The 23737-nt window shown below is 35.5% G+C and overlaps 1 protein-coding gene across 1 annotated transcript; it reads left to right on the forward strand.

Annotated features, from left to right (window-relative positions):
- Nucleotides 1-6082: 6082 nt before the first annotated feature.
- LOC113118480 (homeobox protein aristaless-like 4) lies at nucleotides 6083-23225 on the forward strand. The gene is made up of 4 exons (XM_026287694.1): nucleotides 6083-6666; nucleotides 15611-15924; nucleotides 21862-21990; nucleotides 22364-23225. Exons 1-4 carry the CDS (start codon nucleotides 6336-6338, stop codon nucleotides 22679-22681), a joined length of 1092 nt encoding a protein of 363 aa, XP_026143479.1. The 5' UTR covers nucleotides 6083-6335; the 3' UTR covers nucleotides 22682-23225.
- The last annotated feature ends 512 nt before the right edge of the window (nucleotides 23226-23737 follow it).

The raw sequence follows: 23737 nt of genomic DNA on the forward strand, positions 1-23737 counted from the left end.
TAAACTGAATTTTAAATTATGTTATAGCATCTTGATCAAGTCTTGATTAATATTTGACATCAAATTGATATTAAGGTGCCTGCTTTCTGGTCAAAGACTTTAGATATACAGATAGGAGTTTCGAATTTCAATGGTGGAGCTGCTTTGCGAGTGCTCTGGTATTTAGTCCACTTGGACTTTTCATCGTTTGTATCACGTGGCTTGTCCTGTGAGTTCCAGACAGGCGGTCGGTCTCTGCATTCGTGGTTTGTATACTTCAGTTACTCTTTCTGTAGATAAATCCACAGTTACTCAGTAGTTTTCAATAAGGGAGTGAATCATGGAATCATTCATTCAACAGATTTATTCAAAGCCAACGTATTCAAAGGAATGCCATTACTGTGTTGCTCAGAGACACATGATGTTTGTTTCTGCTGTGATTCCATTTGGAATTATAGTTTCACTGTAAGGTACTTCTGATTTATTAAAAGTTGTATAAAACAGTGTTATGCTGGCAATCATCATGGTTTTGATTGTAGCACCACTGATGATTGAGGTAATAACACTTTTGCTATTGCTTAATTGTATCAAGGCATGCCTTTTCTGAATTACACATAAGGTCGGCTACATTTAATCAGCCCTGGGGTGACAGGAAGGGTTAAGCTGGTTTCTAGGAAGGCAACAAATTCCACATTGGCATCAAAACATCCACACATGCCTGGGATCATGTTTTTGTTCAGGTGATGGGGAATGGCAGCACTCTGGATTCAGTGTTTGAGTTTGATCCAGTTTCTCGCAGTAATTGCCCTTCCCATAACAGGCCTGCTTTTAATCAACTCTGAACATCGCTGGGATGTGCTTCAAGATGGTTGACCTTCGAAATCTGCTTGAAGGGAACAGGATGAGATGAAATATGTAGCCTTGCTATTGAAACATTAAAATGATAATAAAATAGAACATGTTGTTTAAACTATAGCTCTGAAACGATCCTCAATGCCACACAATGAATATAAATAGCAGATGATATGAGGCACTCTAGAACACACACATACACATCAAGGAACAGTAAAGACATTTACCCCTGGTTTACAGACAAGGCTTAAGGCTAGAGCTATTTCATCTGAAAATATCTTGCTCGGACATATCTTAAAATATGTCAGTGCCATTGTTCTGTCTCAAGATGCACACCTGAAATGTTTGGTTAGGCCTAGTTCTGGGTTAATCTAAGCCCCGTCTGTGAAACCAGCCATAGAAATGTTAAAAAGTTTTTGATTTTAAATAAGCCCTGTGCTTTTTTTTTTACTGTATATTCATCCAGGAATCCTGAAAAAAATAATTGTAAAAATATTAAGCAGCTGGTTTCAACTTCATAATAAAAGGAAATGTTTCTTGAGCACAAAATTAGCATATTAGTTTTAGTATTTTAGTATATTAACATTGTTCAATTCAGCGTATTGAGATTTGTCACCATTAAAATCCAAAAAATGTAGTCTTTGTATTTTGTATTTTAAAAATGATAGATTCCATTTCTCTCTTTTCTTTAAAAGAGATGACTTTAGAACTGTCAGTATTAATAATACAAGTTCCTGAGACAATACACAGATAATGTCACATAAATAGGGTTTAAAGCCTAAATAAGTGCTCATATTCCTCCAAACAATACTAATCCATTGTTAGCTTTTATATACACAACTTTTATATACACAAAACAAGGGACACTATATTGAATACCGTAGCCAATTTTTTTTTCGTATGGGTTTGTGGTAACAACAAGCTTTGCTGCTATATCCCACAATCCTTCTCTGCTCTGTTTAGCTGTGCAATAGTTAAAGCTTCCCTCTATTGTAAAAAACAACAGATCATTCTTTAGACACTACAGTAAAAGTGTGTAGCCCAATTACAGCTCTTATGGTAATTACATTATTGACATTCCCTAAAATACAATAAGCCAGCCACTGTTCTATACAATGAAGTATAAGACTGATAGAAGAACAGTTGGGAATCAAGCCTAAGGTCCGTTCTTATCATTTAAACTGAACCGAAGGCATTTCAGAGCCAGAAGGGGACTGAAAAACCTTTTCGCTCCATGTGATATCAATTGAAATATTAGCTGTAATTCAATAAGCTATCGGTGGACAGGGCGCGTGAGCCTAAAGTGAAAAAGTGGATGAGACGTCTTTTGTCTTCAACACTTAGCTTAAGAGCCTAAAAATCTGAGTCATGTGCCATTGAGCCATTGATATATTGCTATATACAATCTCATCTAGATATGTATATATATAATCTATATAAATATATATAGATTACATAATAACAGACTGAATAACGTTAAATTAAGTATATAAATAACAATAAATCATATAAATAAATTACTGGACGTTATCTAATGATATTAATCAATTATTAAAGTGATTTTTTTCATATAATAGCGAGACATGTTGAACCCTATGTCAACTTATTATCCTCTACATCTTCAAATAGTCGAATTGAGACATGGCACTTCTTAACAAGCGTCCTTTAAATTTTAAGACAGGGAGCATGACTTTCATTAGAGTATGAAAGAGCCTCAGTCTTGTCTCTGTCAGGACATTCCAGATAATTACTGTTTGAGAAGGTCCTCTGTTCCAGCTTCGGCATGAACTCGGACCCAGCGGTCAGTGCTGCTGAACCACCTGTAGAACTGCTGGGAGAAACTATCAAGAAATATGCTCAGAGTCAAACCACATCCAAGAGAACAAACCAGGAATATTGCACTGGTGTTTGAAAATGTGATGCTGTATTTATAAAACAGTTATAAAATGTTTATAAGACCCCCACGAACCCTGTGTAATTTTATGTAGTTCATTATATTATAAAATGTCATGGAAATATATTTGATATGGGCAAGAGTTTAATAAACACATTTTCAGATGATTTAATAGATAAATAACTTTGAATATTTTTTTTACATGTTGCAGTGAAACAGAGACATAGAATGCAATACTTATGTAGAACACTGTACCTTATTCAGTTAACTGCAGCAGTAAAATGCTGTTTTGATCAAGGTGGAAAATCGAGGTTGACCTCTGCAATGTTATATAACTGAGCCAAGCCTCTATCAAACTCACCTTAAATGCCACAGTCATTCTCAGTTTGTTTTCAGAATTATTATATTCCACTTTTAACCCAGCTGAAACCTAACATGCGCGTAACCTGAATAGAGATTCCACAGAGGAATCCCTTAAGAGAGCAATCAGAGGCCCTCTGGAAACACATCATGATGTCATCACGTCCACTTCAGCCTGAAGATAAAGTTAACTGATTCTTGCTGACAGACCCAGTCAGCACTATATTTGATTCCATGTTTCTTGTCTGCGTCATAGTAATTCAGATCTTCATCTTTCTGTGATCTCCGAAGCCAAAGCAAACCTCAATCTAATTACAGTTCATCATACTTTTTTGATCAGCTATTGTGGTTAGTTTATGTTCAGTGCTTGGTCTTTGGTGAAATGACCGGAGCATAAGTGGCAAACGGACAAATTAGAATGAATTTGGTAAGAGGAAGAATTCTCCCCGAGTAACATTTTACTCACCCTCAGGATATCCAAGATGCAGATGAGTTTGTTTCTTCATCACAAAAAATTTAGAATTAAATTACTTGCTCACCAATGGATCCTCTGCAGTGAAAGGGTGCCGTCAGAATGACAGTGCAAACAGCTGATAAAAACATGACAATAATTCACAAGAAATCACAAGACTCCAACCCATCAATTAATGTATTATAGTAAAAAAGCTGTAGGTTTGTAAGAAACAAATCCATCATTAAGGCATTTTAACTTGGACAGAATGGACACCAGTGGAAACCAGTCCATCATCCTTAATAATGCTAATAATGATGACCTGAGGGTGAGTACATGTTTTATTTTGGTTAGCTATACCTTTAACTAGTAAATGTAAATGTTGAGGTGATTGGAAATGGATTATATAAATATGTCTTTTATTAATATTATTAGCATTTTGAAACCCTCATCTTTTTTTTTAATTTGAGACCAATAACTTACAGTATATTTAGACGAAACAAGGCAGTGTCACATAAATAATTCTTTAAAATAAAATAGTTTTCACTATTTCAAGATGATAATGAAATTAAGGAAAGATTATATTTTTCTTTTCTCTTTAATTCTGCCATCAGAATATAAATAGCTGTGTTCTTTGCTATTATTATACAACATCTAGCTGAACCGTAAGCTGCTCGTGTGCTAGTATAAAAAATTTTACATTTAAAATGAACTTTCAAATTAAACGAGGGCTCGAAGAAACACTAGATTCTCAGACGTGACCACACAAAAGGTTTGCAGTGAGATGAGGGAGTGTTAGCATTTCGAAAATGGGAGAATGGTGCACATTTTTATTCAATTAGACATCTACTAGTCCAGTAATTTAATCAGCTCATCAGATGACATAGTTCCTACCCATCTCATGTGAATTCAATTACAGATATGAGACTCCCTCACAGACACCTCCATACTGCTAGACAAGACTAGCTTCATGTATTTTGTAATGTGGCCATTTCATGTGGATCACTTTCGATTTTTTACATATGGAAATATCCTTTGAGAAGTCATTGTAAAGCTAAAATGTTCCATTTGAATAGCACCTTTTTATTGTGTTGAGGTGGTGAGTAACTGAAGACTGAGAGAATAAAGACAGAATAAGTCATTCTTATTTACATCCTTCCAAAAATGTGACATTGACTATATAGGCAAGCTAGGCTTCAATGTAAGTCCAAATCTGATTTGGCCTTTTTTTAAATTCTCCCTGTTGATTCTTGGACTGGACAGGAATGTCAAAGACGTGATTAGATAGACAGACCAAATTTTTGTTGATGGATACTCAGATTATGACTACTAACTTAGGCTTCTCTCCTTGCAAATCATTTTCTAATTGGAGAAGATTTAATAAAATAACAATGTACTTATCTTTTTATTAAGCAATTTTACAGGAAAAGCCCAGCAAATCAAAAGACCTAACTCTATTATAATAAATGGTCCTGGGACTTCCTTTGCCTTTTAGAAACTGTCAAATAAATTTGCTGAAAATTTATAAATTCATTATAAACAGATTAGAAAATACATTTTTTGGTGGATACAATCAGTTATAAGCCTTCAATGATGCAGCATTGTAATGGTTAAAGTTATTGTTGCTGTTGTTCTGACAATGCATGTGTGCTATTACATCATATAAATTGTTGAATAAAGTACAAAAATTACAGACTTACAAACCAAACGTAGTAACTGAACTAGTGCATGCCAAAAGCAATGCAAAAATCACAGGTTCAGTTCCCAAGAATACAGTCTTGGAGAGATTGCATATTATACAGCTTCCTTTTTATAAAATATGCAACTTCATTAGAGAAAAAAACTTCTCACATATATCACTGATTAGCCTAGCTTAAAATTATCTGCGACCGCAGAAATATACACAGATGTTTGTACTGTCCTTGTACTGCAAAAATGTAATAGGCTATGTTTGGCCAAAACCAAACAAAAACAAACATACAAGCAAAAACATGACTCTGTTCGTAGAGCTGCTGAGCACATTGTTGGTGAGATGCAGATGGATGCCATTAGACAGTTAAAGCTGTCAGAGCTGCAAACGCTGTTATTTTCAGTCATTTGCATGCTTGCAATAGGCTATTATTAAAACATACTGATAAAAATACAGAACAAAATGTGACATTAAGACATATAAAAATTGTGAAAATCCAATATTATTATTTATTTATTTTCTACAGAGTCTTATAACTTATTTAACTTATTCAAAGGTGGTGATCGGGTAACTCATCTAACTCATTTGTCTTTTGGCTTTACAACTTCACAGCCAGCAGTAAAGCTGATTTAATTGCATTTATCTCTTTTTTCATATATTTTGCATTTGCAGTTTTTAACTATTTTGAATTAAGTAATGAGGGAAGTTTTTCAAACATTTTCGTGCAAAATGTTTGTGTATGACATTATAGTCAGTCAGTCATGTCCCTAATTGCATTACTGTCATGCGTTGTGTTCCTCACGTGTTAGCTGACCTCTCAGTTATCATGATTGGACCACCGACGCCAGCAGACACCAGGACAACATCCTGCGTCCAGAATTCTCTCTCTCTCCTGCATACCTTAAAAGACGCTTTCTAGCATTTGCTTTTGCCTCGTCTCTGGAAAACATCTGAATCATTTTAACCAACCCCAGCTGTCGCCCTGGTGTGGGTGTGTGAGAAAGTGCATGTCTGTGAATGAGAGGAGACTCGAGCGAGGGTGACGTTTAGATTTACAAATAATAATAAAAAAGTAAGGATATTTTTTTTCTTTTTCTATTTTCGTCGGTATGAACGCAGAAACGTGCGTCTCATACTGCGATATGAACTCAATGGATTCATATTATTCGCCATCACCAGGGCAAGGGAGAGTCCAACAGGACAGTCCTTACAGGACGTTCCAGCCGAGCGACTCCAAATACAGTCCCATTTTCCTCCCCGCCAAAGGTCAATCTTACGGGGACAAGCCACCGAGTCCTTTCCACCAAGAGTGTCCGTCACTGGATGATAGCACACCCGAGAGCGCCTACAGCAAGTACCATCTTTTCATGCAGAGACCCACATGCAAAACTCCCCCTGAAGACAGCAAACTGAAGGACGGCGCGCTCATCTCGTGTTATGGTGAGTGGCATCTATGGTAGGCTACATGGTTTGTGTGTTCATTTTTTTGTATGTCCTCGGAAATTGCATAGGCCTACAATTTGGTCCGATTTCCACCTCTGATAATTTCTCCGTGTAACATATACCGGTTGAGGGTAAAATAAGGCCTTTAACAATCTGAGTAGCCTATAAACTTCAACTTTCGCACATTTGTTATAACATGCACAGCACTCCCCGCAAAAAAAAAAAAAAAAAAAAAAAAAAACCTTGCCTTAAATGTTAAAATAGCCAGAGTCAAAGTGGTGCTGACGTCCCACACTTTTTGTTTTAAATAAATGATAAAAAAGTGTAGTTGAAACTTTGAATATTTAGAATATTTTATTCTGAAAATTATTTATTCAGAAAATTATTTAGTCCGAAAAAAAAAACCCAACAACTTTAAAATGGTAAACTAATATTATCCGCAAAATCTAAAAATCTAAATCCCTGTTACTGACATTAGCGCAAAACTGTCTAGGATTGATTTTTCTTCATGACATCTTTGTATTTATTAAATCGAATTATGTTTTTATTTCGCTAAATAAATGTTAAACATAATTAGGCCCGATTCATTTATTCAGACATGTATAACCTAGCCTATTATTATAAAATAGACTTTGCCTTAGAATGATTTATCGGACCATTATGCTAAACCGTAAGGCTGAAAATTATTCAAATCCACATTCATTCTCGCCTGTTATATGTCACATCCTACATTTTGTCACTCAGATGTTGCAGAAGATTCTGGTGGATTTTACTCCGAAATACTAACAATTCGACTGGTGGTCTCATAAACAATCAAAGCAGAAGTCATGGAAAGATGTTACTAAATGCATACAGTGACTTAAAGACAGATTAGCATCCTCTTCTTACTTACAAACAGTGGCATGAAAATCCATCTTCGTGGCTGTAAATCACGCCTGGGCTATTTACGATGTGTTGACCGCAGACCAGTGAAAACAGACACCGAATGTATCATCAACGTCTTTAAGGCTACATTAAGGCAGGCTGTTATTGGCGTCAGAAAAATACTAATCGATTCATTAAGTTATTTGTATAGTTAATTTAAGCTTTAATTATTTTTTATTTCAGCCTACCATCTCGTATTTTTTCCCCATGCATGTAGTCAGAACAGTCTGTTTATTACGACAATTTAAGACAGTTGAAATTAAATGATTAATATGCTGCTCTGAGTGAGTGAGTAAATAAAAATAGGTAAACAATATGAAATATGGTATAGTGTAGGTCTATTTGTATCTTGTAGCCTATTTGTATTTTTCTGCACAGGAGGTTTCAACTGCTATCAAAAGAATTACTCTGATTAATTCTATCGAAAACAATCTTAGCATTCAAACCATTAAGATCTTCGGGAAATCAAGCATCCAGATTATTATTAGAAATGACTAAAACAAAACAAGCAAACAAATCACACACACGCAAAAAGGACTGCATAGCCTTGCATTTACTGCTCTTTCATTAAAGTATAGTACAGTAAAATCAAAACAAATAATATTCTTGTTATTGTACATATGTAGGCTACATACAATGTTTATTGTCTTCTGTAGGCTAATAATAATCACATTTAAAGAGACAATAGTAAACTTAGGAGTGATATTTAGGGGTTATTAGTAAATACAAAAAATGTTTAAAAAAATACTGGATGTGATATTTTAATACAAGGTTTTCAGAAAATAATGTTTTTAAAATTGTTAGTAATACCAAATTCCTGGGTGTAAGTGGGCATGAGGATATGAGATAATCCCTTTCATGAAGATATTAATTTTAGATGATGCGCTGTACTTAGAGCTTTTTTCCTGTCTGCGGTTTGAGGAGAACGGACACTGTGTGGTTCCCACACCATACTTGGAGAGTATTTGTGGTTTGAGCTGTAGATGTCAAGGGGTAAGATCAAGCCTCATGCAAAGTCTGATTGACCAGTCGGAGAACACTGGAAACTGAGAATGTGGGACAAACTTTTGATCAACACAGAGAGAAGGGAAGATGTACTCTGACTCAAGATAACACTTCTTCAAGTGCGGGTTGTAAACTTTTGATCACACCACCTATATCCAAAATATGGTAGGGGGTTAGCTCTTTCCAGCCAATCAGAGCCCTGTAAATATACAGTGACAGTAACAGAGTATGTTTATCATGGGTTGAAACTGTTGAAAACTATAATACACGGCCAAACTTTTTTATTATTATTATTATTATTATTATTTTTACTTTTTTTAATTGTACATAAGAGCTGACTTGAGTATCAATCTTTTAGTAGTACTGCTTCCAAAGAAGGAATGTCAGGATAAATCCCCAACTAATTCTGTAATCTGACAGTTCTTATGAAATCAGTTCAAAATTTGATACATTTTTGTAAATGGGAAATAATTAATGGATTACCATACCAAAGCATGAAACCTCTCCAAAAACCTGAGTGATTCATGAGTCGCAGCAGTAGGGGGTATATCATTATTCAGAGGCAGATGTGTGGTACGGCCTCCCAGAGATATCATTCATGCTTTCATTCCCCCACCACTGGAGGCCTAAAATGACAAAGCTGACTGGTTTACATAACCTTTCCATACAAAATGACATGTGCAAATAAACCAGCATTCAACAATTGATGAAATATTAAGTTGGCTATTAAACATTTACTGTAGCAAGCTTGATCTGTGGAGCTTGAATCTTAAAGGTTTTACACATTTGATTAATTCTGCACAGTTGTCTGGTATGTCGACTAATTGTGTGGATAACGGTTTTCAGAGGTGTGACAAAATATTTAAATTAAATTAAGCTTTGAGTAAAGGACAATGAAGTTCTTGCTGTTTATCCTTGCTGTATCCCTAAACTATAAGGATACAACATGAAGTCACATTCTTACCTGGTGTATTACATGGCCTACAAGGTAAGAGGCTTTTGGGGTATTTGGAGATGGAATGAAAACAAAGCTTTTTTTTTCATGAGTCATTTGCCACATAAAAACAGACGCAATGGCCTACACTATCCAACATAATTGTAATTTTAACAATAAAAGATTGTAAAAATATAAAAGCCTGTTAACTGGTTTACAGTTACTATCTATAACAGTCGAACAGGACAGTTTATTAAATATTTATATAGCTTTTGGAAATGAATAAGGTAAGACTTTAGTTTATGGACCAATTCTCACTATTAACTAGTTGATTATTAGCATGCATATAATAATAATAATTATTATTAACATAACGACTGTTTATTAGTACTTATCAAGCACATATTCTGCATGACCACATTTTACATCCCTAAATCTAACCCAGTGTTGGGAAAAGTTTCTTTTAAAAGTAACGCATAACAACATTGCTGACACGCAGCAGTGTGTGCAGTAAGGCACAGGCACCAAAAGGACCGCCCTCCCACCAACTCCTGCATCCTCCACCGCTGTCATCTGGCATGCCCTCAGCTCACCCTCAGCCCACTATCAATGCGGTGCGAGCTCCATGGGACAGCCATCCTCCAGCGTCATCGGAGTCTCCCTCACCTCCGCCTCTAGCCTTCGAGGCCTGGACTTCGCCTAGGCCCATTGACCCATCAGCTCCACCATGGCTCACAGCTCCCTCCTCTCATCTGTGGCCCAGCAGTCCATAAGCTCCTCGTGGCTCCCTCATCCCTCGGGCTCTGCCTTGATCTGGCGTCGACCATCCTGCACCTTAGGACTCCTCGTCCTTCCGTCGCTTTGACTCCTTCCGGGAGGGGGAGGTAATGTCACACCCATGGACTCATAATGTTGTGTTTTCCCTGCATGTGCTCCATTCCCCATGTTCTGTGTGACCCAGTTTCTGTCCCTCCTTGATTGATTAGTTTCCAGGTGTGTCTCCTTAGCCACTCGTTAGCCTGTCTTTATAACCCACGTTCTTTCAGTCTGTGTTTGTTGGGTTTACAAGTCAGTATATGTGTCTTTCTCCTGTGTTCGATGTTGGATTTACCCCTGTGTTGGATTAATAAGGACTAATAAGGAATTATTCTCGACTCCGTGTTCCTTCCGACACAGTATTGTGACACACACATAAATACGTCTAAAAACTGAACTTCAACACCAGACAAAGACAAACCGAACAGACTTTAGCTTAAACAGGGAGGCACAAAGGATAGTTAATAGAGCACAGGTGGACAGAATGGCACAATCAAACACGAGGGAAAATATTTATAAAACTTGCTATTTGTACTGCATTAGACTAACTGAAATCACAACAGTTCTATAACTATTGCTCTTTCGTTTTTTTGATTGCTTCTGTTACCCTCATTTTGCATAAATGATGTATGATGTTTTTAATTTTACAGGTATTTTATTTTATTTATTTATTTTTTATTTATTTTTTTAGTGCAGATTTAAGTTAAATAAAAAAAAAGTAGCCTACTGTAAAAAATTGCTAAAAGATTTAACAGTAAAGTTCTGGAAACTACAGCTGAATTGCTATATATACATTTACCATTTACCATATACTGTAAAACTATGCTAGATTATACACTCACACAGATGTAAACACACATATCTCTATACATATTCAGCAATATGCAAAATAATTTACAGTGCATGCAATGAAGACAATAATATTCCCATCCTTTTCAGGAGCTATTTTAAGTTATAGTGCACATCTGGGAGTGAAGTCTTGGAGACAGAAAGCTGGCACAGTTCTGCAATATATGGGAGTCATGTGTGAGGTCATTTATCAGGAGCTCAGATTTAACGGAAACACTGTCCTGGTTTCCCACAGAATCCACATTCCTGTGCCGCTCGCAAGCATTGATCTTCTCATAGGAACATCTGGAAGTTTTGCTTTGCACAGATACCTGTATCCACAACATACATAAGTGTCAAAAGTGAACAATCAATTAATTGCTTGAGTTTTTCAGTTAGAGGCCATATTTTTTTGGACCAGGTAACTTAGATTAGAACTTTCTTGTTTAAAATTAGAACCTTATTGAAAATAATAGTTCTTTACTGGCATCTACGGTTCCAAAAAGAATCCATAACAATGGATTTAATTGTGAATTTTATTATTTAAAAGTGTTATTAGTGTAACAGAAAGTAAAATGCAAGAAAAGGTTAGGCTGGAGGACTTTTGCAATACCAACATCAGTACTGAAGTAGAACTGTAAAAGATGTGATTTATTCATTATTAGATTTGTTTCCAAATGGGATATTTGCTATTATGACCTTAGGAAAATGTTCATATACATATTGTCACCTGCGGTAGGGATGTGAGCTTGTAGGAAGGAATCTGGTACTAGTTGTGCATTATTGTGTCTCAAGTAGTATAGCATCATGCTAACAAACAGATCTGTAGCTGGAGTTTGCTGGTCATGAATAATTTTGGGGTATAATAAGTCACAGTTCTCATTATTTTGCTATGCTCACGTACATACAGGTGCATCTCAATAAATTAGAATGTGGTAGAAAAGTTCATTTATTTCAGTAATTCAACTCAAATTGTGAAAAACGTGCATTAAATAAACTCAACACACACAGACTGAAGTAGTTTAAGTCATTGGTTCGTTTAATTGTGATGATTTTGGCTCACATTTAACAAAAACCCACTAATTCACTATCTCAACAAATTAGAATATGGTGAAATGCCAATCAGCTAATCGACTCAAAACACCTGCAAAGGTTTCCTGAGCCTTCAAAATGGTCTCTCAGTTTGGTTCACTAGGCTACACAATCATGGGGAAGATTTGATCTGATCTGATAGTAGTCCACAAGACAATCATTGTCACCCTTCACAAGGATGGTAAGCCACAAACATTCATTGCCGAAAAAGCTGGCTGTTCACAGAGTGCTGTATCCAAGCATGTTAACAGAAATTTGAGTGGAAGGAAAATATGTGGTAGAAAAAGATGCACAACTAACCGAGAGAACCGCAGCCTTATGAGGATTGTCAAGCGAAATCGATTCAAGAATTTGAGTGAACTTTACAAAGAATGGACTGATGCTGGAGTCACGGCATCAAGAGCCACCACACACAGATGTGTCAAGGAATTAACTGAACCACAGACAACATCAGAGTCGTCTCACCTGGGCTAAGGTGAAGAAGAACTGGACTGTTGCCCAGTGGTCCAAAGTCCTCTTTTTAGATGAAAGCAAGTTTTGTATTTCATTTGGAAACCAATGTCATATAAAAGTCTGGAGGAAGGGTGGAGAAGCTCATAGCCCAAGTTGCTTGAAGTCCAATTTTAAGTATATATATATATATATATATATATATATATATATATATATATATATATATATATATATATATATATATATATATATATATATATATATATATATATATATATATATAAATATAAATATATATATATATATATATATATATATATATATATATATATATATATATATCTTTTTTTTTGTCTTAAGAATGATCCTAATTTGTTTAGTTGAGTTGAGATTTGTTGGTTTGACTGTGCATTAATTGTTGTTAAGACTACAAATGTAATTCATTCAAGAGCTGTGAGTGATTTTCTTTCTTGCATTTTCTTGGATTATCATTACAGCAGCTAGTTGCTAAATTAGGCGCGGTCACTTTAAGAGACAATGAAGGCCCTCACATCTGATTTTTTCCTCATCTGTTTAAGGTCACTTAAGACATAACCGACAGCTTTTTCGAACATACTTTCCAAGACGGGTATTTTAAAACATTTTGTATGTATTTGTCAGTACAAGAGCAAAAAGAAGCAAATTCAGTGTTCAAGCGTTTTGAGCCGCCTCTCTCTGCATGAGCCCTGAACACCAGAGCTCCTGAATTGAGCTCTTTCACTTTTTTTCTGTTTGTTTAAACAACTGCAATTTGTATTTGTTCGTTCAAGTGCAGGAGGAACTTCGAAGAAAAATTTGCAAAGGAGAGCTCGGTTCATTGTTGCTGTCTGTGAGACGCGGCTCACAGTGTGTGAACACAGCGGGCGAGTAACCAGCTACTCAGTTGAGCTTTTCCGCGACTTGTTTTTGAATGCTTTAAACTCTATTGAATGTTTAAATTGGCAAGTGGCAAGGCTTAAAAACACCTTTCACCCTACTAGCGACGGATCATGGGATCATGGGATCATGGGATCATGGGTTTAATACCCAAGGAATAGATTAACTTGACGAAATGTATAGCTTGCAATGCAATTCGCTTTGGATAAAAGCACCTGCCAAATGCATAAATGTAATCTAATGTTAAATGGGCAGACTGTCCAAAGGTAACAGGTGATATCCTCATGGAATTGTTGTTGTATTTACAGAGACACCCTTTCACTAGTGCACCCTTGAGCAATATATTTTATCCAGGGCTACTACTAGGGAACTGGCTCTGAAATAAATGTGTTGTAAGTCACTGTGGCTAAAGGCATCAGCTAAATAACGAGTTACCATTGCGCAATGAAGTTAAGTCAAGGCACTGTTGAATTCTGTTGAAGTGCTGAGGCATTGTGTCAACGAGTGCTGTTATATATCAAGTATAAATGGCCAGGCACAGACTAGTTAATGCAAATGCAGGCTTCTGCAATGTTTCAAATAGCGCATTTTGCAGCTTTTTTAAAAAGAGTATTTGATGAAATGTATATCTCCCAGTCATTAGTTAGATTCTGCATTCTATATACTGTAGCAAGCAAACAATAACACAGAGCAACTCTAAAATCCCCAAGCATTTGGACTGTTTTCAAACCCAGACTATTGCTGTCAATGCATAATGTTAGCCAAAACCAAGGAGCTTTGGCTCTGAAATGGAAAACATGCAATGGCACTGTTTAAAATCTTTGGTGGTACGCAGATTCAGAATAACATGGGCTAAACAGCCAAGGAAAGACAGCAGGGTGGGACTGAAAGTGCTCACCACAGCAATTATGATGAGTTGTCTGCCAAACACAGAGAGATAAAGGCAGTGTGTTATATTAAAAAAAAAGTTATGGCAAAAACTGATACTCTAAACCAGGGATGCTCATACCAAGCACTGCAGGCTAAAGCTGGCCCATGATTACCTTTGATTCTGACCTGCCATGCCATATCACAAGAGCTATGGTAAAACAGGAAAATACATGACACTGATGCATTTCTTCATTTCAATTTTTTGTTGTTGTTGTTTTGTTTAAAAAAAAAAAGTGATTTTGCATTGAAATATAGAATAAAAAAAATTCTTGTGATGGAATTGCAATCAAAGACTTTGGACGGTTTTTATGGTATGGTTAAGTTAAAGGGGCTAAGGGGTCATAAAAGGGTCAGTATTGTATTATTATACAATAGTATAATTATAAATGTAGTAACATTATTTTATTTAAATATGCAATATATGCAATTTATAAACATGTATGTGCAGTACATAATGAGTGCATTATATCAAATAATTAAATCGTAGTTTATAATAGTTAAAGATACTTACTTTTTTTAAAAAAGTTCATTATTTCCAGTCAAGCTTAAATTTTGTCAAAGCTCAGCATCCTTAAAATTAAATCAATTACAAAATAAGCAAAAATGAGTGGAAAGGGTTCATACTGGGACTGTAACACACACTGTTGAAACGATCATGGAACTGAGAGCCTCAGTAGAGCATGATGTGAACAGGCATGTCTTGTTTATTTACTTACAATCCTGGCAGGTTCGTACTTCCATCGAGATACTGATTCAGTCCTCCAACATGGAGAACATATTTTCAACTAAGGCTTGTTTTACATTAGAGGTGACAACACAACCCTGTTTATGTTGAAATAAAGAATATTTGTATAGGAGCAGATGAGAGGTTTTGTGATTGTTAAATTGTCTCCACACTTCAGAGACTTTATCAACACTGCTTCAAGTAATTAAGATACTTTTCTGTAAGGATGGTAATGGGTTGAGAAACAGGACAACATAAACCCTCTTTCTCCTATATTTTGTGCAAACACTGAATTCACAACTGATTATGTCTATTTCCAGGTAAAGATGGCACTGGATTGACAGACACAGAGATGCCTCAGTCTGCTGATCCCACAGGTATTGATGGTAGTTACATCAATGTGAAAGACTCCGGGGTCAAAGGTCAGACAGAACGGCCTGTCCCTGAGCTCGGCAGTCCTCTGGACAAGAGTGAGGCTGAGAGCAACAAAGGCAAGAAGAGACGGAACCGCACCACCTTCACCAGCTTTCAGCTCGAGGAGCTGGAGAAGGTTTTCCAGAAGACACATTACCCAGATGTCTATGCTCGAGAACAACTAGCACTCAGGACAGACCTCACAGAAGCAAGGGTTCAGGTAGGCCTGGTTAGCCCATCTTTGTAATAATTTGCTCTGTAGATGACAATATGCTTTAGATTTATGTACACTTCAGAAGAGCTGCAGTTATTTAGAAATCAATATTGACAGTTATTTTTATTTCTATGTAGCCTCTCAGTTATTACAAAAAGTGTTCTTCAGTTTGTGAAACAGCAGTTTTATCATTTTGACTATTACTATTAAGCATGAACACTTTCATTAATATGTAATATTATAATAATTATTATTCGACAATACTCTCAGTAAATCAGAATGTATTTTCTAGGAGCTCCATTTAATTCTAGCAACTCAGTTTTACATTTTAAACACTTTTCCTCAGAATTCTGTAGGTTCCTCCCCAAATCAAAGCATAAAGTCTGTAGATTCTGCACTTTTAAGTTCTGCTCTGCGAAGAAAATTGGATAATAGCCTCTGCTGTGCCAGACTCAGATCTCAATTCTCACATCATGACAGAGAAGCCGGACCCAAAAATTATTTCCAAACTTCTAGTCCCTGTTTAATGTACCTCTCTACACCACAGTGTTTAAGGATGTTAAGAAGAGTTAGGGAGGAAGAAACACACGTTGTCTGCCAGGGGAAGAAAACACAGTTTGAGATGGCATAATCAATTTCCATGAAAAGAGTGAGGCGTTGTCAGGAACCTGGCCATGTTTTGAGGGTGCAGTGCCGTAACTGCATTCATTCTGAGTCCAAACAGAACCAGCTATCACACACACACACACGAGTCGAATTACCTCTGCAGGCTGACAACACAGTGCAGACTCTGTTGAGTGACTACAGGGTTTGACCCGTATTTCAAAAAAATACCTACAGACATACGTAATTGAGATGAGCCCCTCCTGCTTTCCTCCCCAGCGCTGTTGTTTAGTGCTGGCTGTTGCTCTGTCCTGCTCGCTCTCTCTATCAGACAGCACTTTTCCCCTCTTTCACACTCTGTAAAAGAGGATGCTTTGGATGATATCATAGTTTTTGTCCTTGGGACATACAGTACTTGGAACATATGGAATGTAATTTGGTATCTTTTTATTTTCTAAACATGCATATTGAGATGCAAGCACATATGTGTAGTGAGGCAGTCATATAACATGTGCTTAAGGCAGCGTGCAATGAGATTATGTGTATGTGTGTGTCTGTGGATCCACACAAAAGGTCCACTGCTTCAATCTGTGGTTCTCTGAGAGGTCAGAGGGGGCAGCTCTGGAAAGCCGGGGGCTTAGGCGTCAGGAAATTAAACATGAAATGTAAACAAACTCCAGCCTGAACATTCTCCCCTTTCACTTTCTAACATCCTTATTTCCCTTCAGATTTTGAGATTGAAGAAAAAGGAAGAGCGAAGGAGAAAGACTGCATCTGAGAATGATGAAAGAACAGAAATGCTGTAGACAAACTCAGCGTAACAATAATTTTTTTTCGCAAAATAATGTTGCGATGTTGCCTTGCAGTTCTGAGAAAAAGACTAAAATACGGGTTATTACCTCAAAATTGCAAAATATACAGTAAATGTGCAATTTTGAGAAATAAACGCAGAATTGCAAAATGTTAACTCAACATATAAACTCAATATTTGCGAGAAATAATGAGGATTGTATAAATTTGCAATTTTGAGAAAAAAATCTTAATTGTGAGATGTTAACTCAAAATCGGAAGATATACAGTATGTTCCCAGTTGCGAGAAATAAAGTCAGAATTGTGAACTTGGAATTCTGAGAAAAAAAGTTTAAATTGCAAGTTGAAAAATTACAAGATATAAATTCACAACTGCAAGAAATAGTTATAATTTTGCCATAAATCTGTCATTTTCAAAATGTCAGAATCAGAAATTGCAAATGTGAGAATTTTTTTTATAAACTTGCATTTAAGTGAAAAAGTCAGAATTGCGAGATGTTAACTTAAAATTACAAGATATAATCTCATAATTATGAGAAATAAAGTCAGAATTGTGCAAAAAAAGTACAGATTTCAAGATATATATATATATATATATATATATATATATATATATATATATATATATATATATTTATAATGGAATTGTGAGAAATAAGTTGGAATTGTGAAAAAGTCACAATTACCTTTTTACTTTTTTATTGTGCTGCAGAAAATGGCTTCCATACCTCTACAATGCCTTACAGTCTGCTCATCTGGTTTAGTTTAGCCGTTAAACCAAATGTTTAATGTAAAAAAGATTTACATTGAACAATGTCCTTCAATTCATCTTCAGCACATTTCCACCCTTGTAGAGGAAAGAGGAACAACATAAATACAGAAAGTATATAGATGCTACTCGGGTCATTGATCTTTGGTCATTATCTCTGATTGCTCTAAATTTCGTAGACCAAGGAAAAACAATATAAATGTCCAAAAAAACTGGGATTAAATTACAAAGATTCCCAAAACAGATGACATGATCGTGATGGCACTTGGATGTCAGGAGCAGGCCATGACATTGGGCTGAAAGATCAAATTACTTCATATACAAATGGCTCCTAGAGGAAAACGTAAGCTAATTCAAGCAATATATTTTGTAGCTTAAATAAAGAAAAGTGGAAATGTATTGTATATTTTATTGCTTTTATGGTTCCCCTTTCTAGTGACCGCAGCGTGCCATAGTCTGTTACCCTGTCTAGGGCTCTTGAGGCTTTTGGAAACTGTAGTGTGACTGGACAGAGAGATACATCCCACAATCCCAGTTTAAGATCAATGGAATGGAGAGATTGCCGCTGACCTTTAAAATAGTCCATGAAAGCATATTCATGCATAAATGGATAACTACTTAAATATGAGAGTCATCTTCCATAAATAACATACCAGAGTGTTGAAATCTGTTTGGCCCATTGGTGACTGGAGACCAATTTTTCTAATTCATAAAACCTTTTGTTTTACTGACAGTGTGCATGTGGGTTTCATTTGGGTAGAAACATAGAAACAAACCTTCTCTATCATGGCTGAGGGAGAAACTTGACAGGATCATATTGGAAAAACAAACATCTGTTCCATAAATGAATGGAATCTCTCATCTGAACACAATAGATGCATGTCTGTTTGATTCAATAATGAGTAAGTAAATAATGAATGAGATGATGTAAATGTCAGAAAATGCCTTGAATACTGAACTCCAATGGTTTATGTTTTGTCCTCTATTGCTTTATTATCAACATATTTGACGGTGTTAAATTTATACTGATATAAAGTAAGTCATGCATATATATAAGGTAGAAAAAATCTGACTGAATTTACATATTTACTCATTATTTTACCTGTAATAAATTCTGCAAAGTTAAAGTGCCCCTATTATGGGTAATGAAAGGTTCGTAGTTTAGTATTGGGAGCCCCAATACATGCAAGCAACGACAAAAAACACTTTCATTGTTTTATAATATGCATTTATATTTACCTTAATTGCTCAACAACTCCCAAACGATTCGTTCAACAATTTTTCCATCTTTTTTCCAAACCCCTCCTTTGCGTGATTCTAATCTGCGGCGATTGGTCGATTGGTCTCATTTTGATTGAATCGTGCCTGACTGATAAAGCAGTCTTTGTGAGCGCAGTGCTGTTTTGTGTACAGCGTTACAGCTCCAAAAGCTGCACCTTGTGGCAAAGATATAATTTGCATTTTCATTCAGACCAATGCGAAAAGACCAACAATTGGGCAGGCAATATGCTAATGTTTCATGTTGACGTAATCATGAAACCGCTTGGGATTCGTTTTTAAAACAACTCGTTTCATTGATTCAGAGTTAAGTCTTTTGAGAGACAATAACTTAATACACGGTGCACTTTCAGATTTTAAACTTTGCAGGATGTTTTCATTCACTTAGAGCTTTGTTACACACTGGATATGAAGGTTTTAAATGATAGTCCACATAAAAATAAAAATTTTTTTTTTTTTGGTTGGTAACCAAATGAACCAAATGATATTTTGTGTCCATGCAATCAATGGAAACTAAAACTATTTGGTTACCAACATTTTTTTTAAATTTCTTCCTTAATGTTCTGCAAACAAAAAGAATAATAAAAAAAAGAAATGCATTTGTTTGGAATGAAATGAGGGTGAGTATATTATGTCAGAAATGTCATTTTTGGGTGAACTATCCCTTAAAATCTGCTTCAGACATACGCATGTTAATATATTTATATTTCTGGATTTTAGTAATTTAATGTAACAAGCAAGAGCAGAAACATTTTCTTCCTTATTTGTCCTATTGTACAGAGCTTTGGGGCAACCGTTATGAAACAAAAATATATTGCAGTATATTGGAAAATATCATATATTCTTATATATTGATATATATTGATAGCGGCAATAATTTGTATATTTTGCAATATATTATATAATATATCTATCATCAATATATTATTTAATGTATTCAAATATATATTATTTTAGAAAATAAAAAGGAAAAATAATATATAACAATATATCACAATATATTTTAAGAAATATATTGGTAAATATATTTTCCTTTCGTAAGGGAATACTTATAAAACCACCCTAAAGACGATATGCACTATGCAGAAAACGGCAATGAGAATAGTTTGCAATTTTGGCTAACATGCTCATACAAATGAATTATTTTTAAAATTACAAACAATTAAAATTTAAAGACATAGTGGATCTTAAGACCACACACATTATGTACAAAGCTAAAAACAAAGTACTTCCTAATAATATTCAAAAATGGTTTAAGGAAAGAGATAGTAGATATAATTTAAGAAGGAGAGGAAATCTCTCTCAATCAATGACACGTACTTCACTCAAAAGCATGTACATATCTGTCAACGGGGTGAGGCTGTGGAATAATTTACCTGTAAAAATTAAAGCAAGCAAACATATTGTTCAATTCAAAAGAAGATTTAAAATGTCTATATTAGAAAAGTATATAAATTAAGGTGGACATGGGACAAATGTCTAATTTCCTCTTCAAGAGGTTGATTTGAATTACCATACAGTCTGTTTCTTGCCATTATGCATATATAAAAAAAAAAAAAATTCATATTATATTGTGTGATTTATTTTCAGATAAATGTACTTCAAATGATTAAGTTTTTTCTCAATAAGGATAAAGATATCTTGCAAGAGTAAACAGTAGCCGTTTCAAAGCTAGATTTGTAAAAGGGGAAGGCAAATATAAGTTAGCTTCTTCCTTCTCCTTTCTTGTTTTTTCCCTCTCTTTTGAACATGCTGAGACTTTTAATTTTATTATTTTCTGTTAAAATATGTTTTGTTACTAATGATCATGTTCTGAAGAAGAAAAATAAAAAAGGATAAATTTATTCATTCATTCATTCATTATATCCAGTAAAAGTTTTGAAAATAATGTATAATATATATATATATATATATATATATATATATATATATATATATATATTAATTACCTTTACTTACAAATCATAATATATAGAAGCTTATGTCTAAGGTCTGAGAGCACTCAGTGGTTTGGGGTTGTTGGTTTGTGTTACAGCGCACTAACAGCAAATCAGAACTGGCCTCATTGTGATTGATGAGGTGGACCTGCTCCAGACATAAGCAAGACAGAGGAACAGCTATCAAAGAGCAGAGCTCCAACCTGTGCTGGCAGGGGAGAGTTCAAATCCATACATAAATAGCGCAGTGTGGACAGCACATTAAAGACGTCATCTAAAGAGCCGTGGCATGGCTTTCATGTACCTTAGGATTTATGGCTTTGCATGTGCTCAGTTTTTCACTACAAGTCACTTTGGGAGAATCCAGTTTTCAGTAGATAGACTTTAGTAATAATGTGCACCATTATAAGCCGCATCAGTAATTCATTACCAAAATAGAAACAGCATGAAGTTTATACAATCGAATACACAGTGTATTCCCTCCAAATCTTGGGCTTTTGCAGACAGATATTTCCAATAATCAGATATTTGGCCTTTTTCCTGCAGGTGTGGTTTCAGAATCGCCGGGCCAAATGGAGAAAAAGAGAACGCTTTGGTCAGATGCAGCAGGTTCGAACACACTTCTCAACAGCATATGAGCTTCCTCTTCTTACACGACCAGAAAACTATGCACAGGTAAAAGGAAAATCTGCATTAACAGTCATACATTTCGATCTATAAACAAATATAATTGATTAAATTTAAAAACTGCGTTTGATGCTTAGTCATAAAATGTATGTGTTTAATGTTTAACTAATAAAATTATGTGACGTGCAGCCGAATCACAGCCATGCTGATCTTAGACCAGCAACACTATTGCAAAAGTGATATTGCCTTTATACAACAGATTAATGATCAGCAATTGATAGGAATTATGCGTATTAGGAATTATGCATATTAGGATGCAGCCAGACACTTGTGAATGAATCATTTCATTTAATGATTCAAATAACTCAGTCATACTTTTAAATATGTTTAAATGAATAAATATGTTTTGTTTCTTTTTTAGATTCAGAACCCATCATGGTTAAGTGGCAGCAGTGCAGCCTCGCCAGTGCCTGGCTGTGTGGTATCTTGTGATAGCGTAGCTTCCTGCATGACCCCTCACCCTCACTCTGCTAGTGGTGTGTCTGATTTCCTCGGTATGCCAAGTCCTGGTGGGAACATGGGACAGACACACATGGGCAGTTTTTTTGGCAACTCTGGAGTGGGTGGAACCATTAATGGATTTGATCTCAACATCGAACCAGATCGCAAATCCTCCAGCATCACCAGCCTGCGTATGAAAGCAAAGGAGCACAGCGCTGCAATCACATGGGCCACATGATGCCTTCATCTGGGACACAGAAGACCAGACAACCTCAGCTCTAAGCTGTCAGCCCTAATGAGGTGAACACTTGTGCCATCTGGAGCCAATATGAACATGATAAATGGAGGCTAGAAGCTTTAAAACACTTGTAGGAGATTTAATATTGAATTTTTTTTTAGAGGAAGTGGATTGTTCAGAGCTTGAATGTGTGGAAAACAAAGAGCCAGTTTCAAAATGGAGAATGTTTAATGATTACACTGACTTTCCATGTATTACCATGGAAAAAAAAGTAAACAATTTTGCCCTATTTTACCAGATTTATATATTTTATCCTAATTACCAGACATATACACTACTGTTCAAAGGTTTGGAATCTGCAGGATCTATTTTTTTTATTTTTATTTTTTTTAAAGTAATCTCTTATGCTCATTAAAGGGCCAAAATGAAAATTTTGTCAATCATCACTTACCCCCGTGTCCTCCGCGCCACAAGGATGCGCTGTTTCTACGTGTATTTAGCTTTGAGCATAAGCAGCACGGGGATATGGAGTGACACAGGAGACAGTTGAATACAAAACAAAACAAAAGAACTATTGAATAAAGTCGTTATTTTTGCTTTCTTTGCTTACAAAAAGTGTCCCATTGCTTCGAATAACCCAGATTGCACGTCTGATGGCAGACGGAGTATTCTGACGATGACTTTTCATACCTTTTATGGACCTTGACACTGTTATTTACTTGGGACAGTCTGAAGCCTCCAAGGTTTCATCCAAAATATCTTAAATTGTGTTCTGAAGACAAACAGAGCTTTTACAGGTTTGGAACAACATGGGGGTAAGTGATTAATGGAAAAATTGTAATTTTAGGGTGTAGTATCCCTTTAAGGCTAAAACAACAGTTTTATATTTTAATAGGTTTAAAGAATTCCTATGATGGTAAAGTTGAATTTTCAGCCATTACTCCAGTCTTCAGTGTCACATGATCACTTAAAACATTGTACTATGATGATTTGGTGCTCAGGAAACATTTCATATTACTAGCAATAATGAAAACAGTTCTAGTGCCTATTTTTGTA

The sequence above is a fragment of the Carassius auratus genome, chromosome 18 (genome assembly GCF_003368295.1).
Source record: "Carassius auratus strain Wakin chromosome 18, ASM336829v1, whole genome shotgun sequence".
NCBI classification, from domain to species: Eukaryota; Metazoa; Chordata; class Actinopteri; order Cypriniformes; family Cyprinidae; genus Carassius; species Carassius auratus.

What these genes read in the sequence shown, in the direction of transcription:
- LOC113118480 (XM_026287694.1), top strand. Translation starts at nt 6,336, where the DNA reads ATGAACGCAGAAACGTGCGTCTCATACTGCGATATGAACTCAATGGAT. An exon ending in CGCGCTCATCTCGTGTTATG is followed by an intron (nt 6,667 to 15,610) that starts GTGAGTGGCATC and finishes GTCTATTTCCAG; the next exon opens with GTAAAGATGGCACTGGATTG. An exon ending in TCACAGAAGCAAGGGTTCAG is followed by an intron (nt 15,925 to 21,861) that starts GTAGGCCTGGTT and finishes TTTTTCCTGCAG; the next exon opens with GTGTGGTTTCAGAATCGCCG.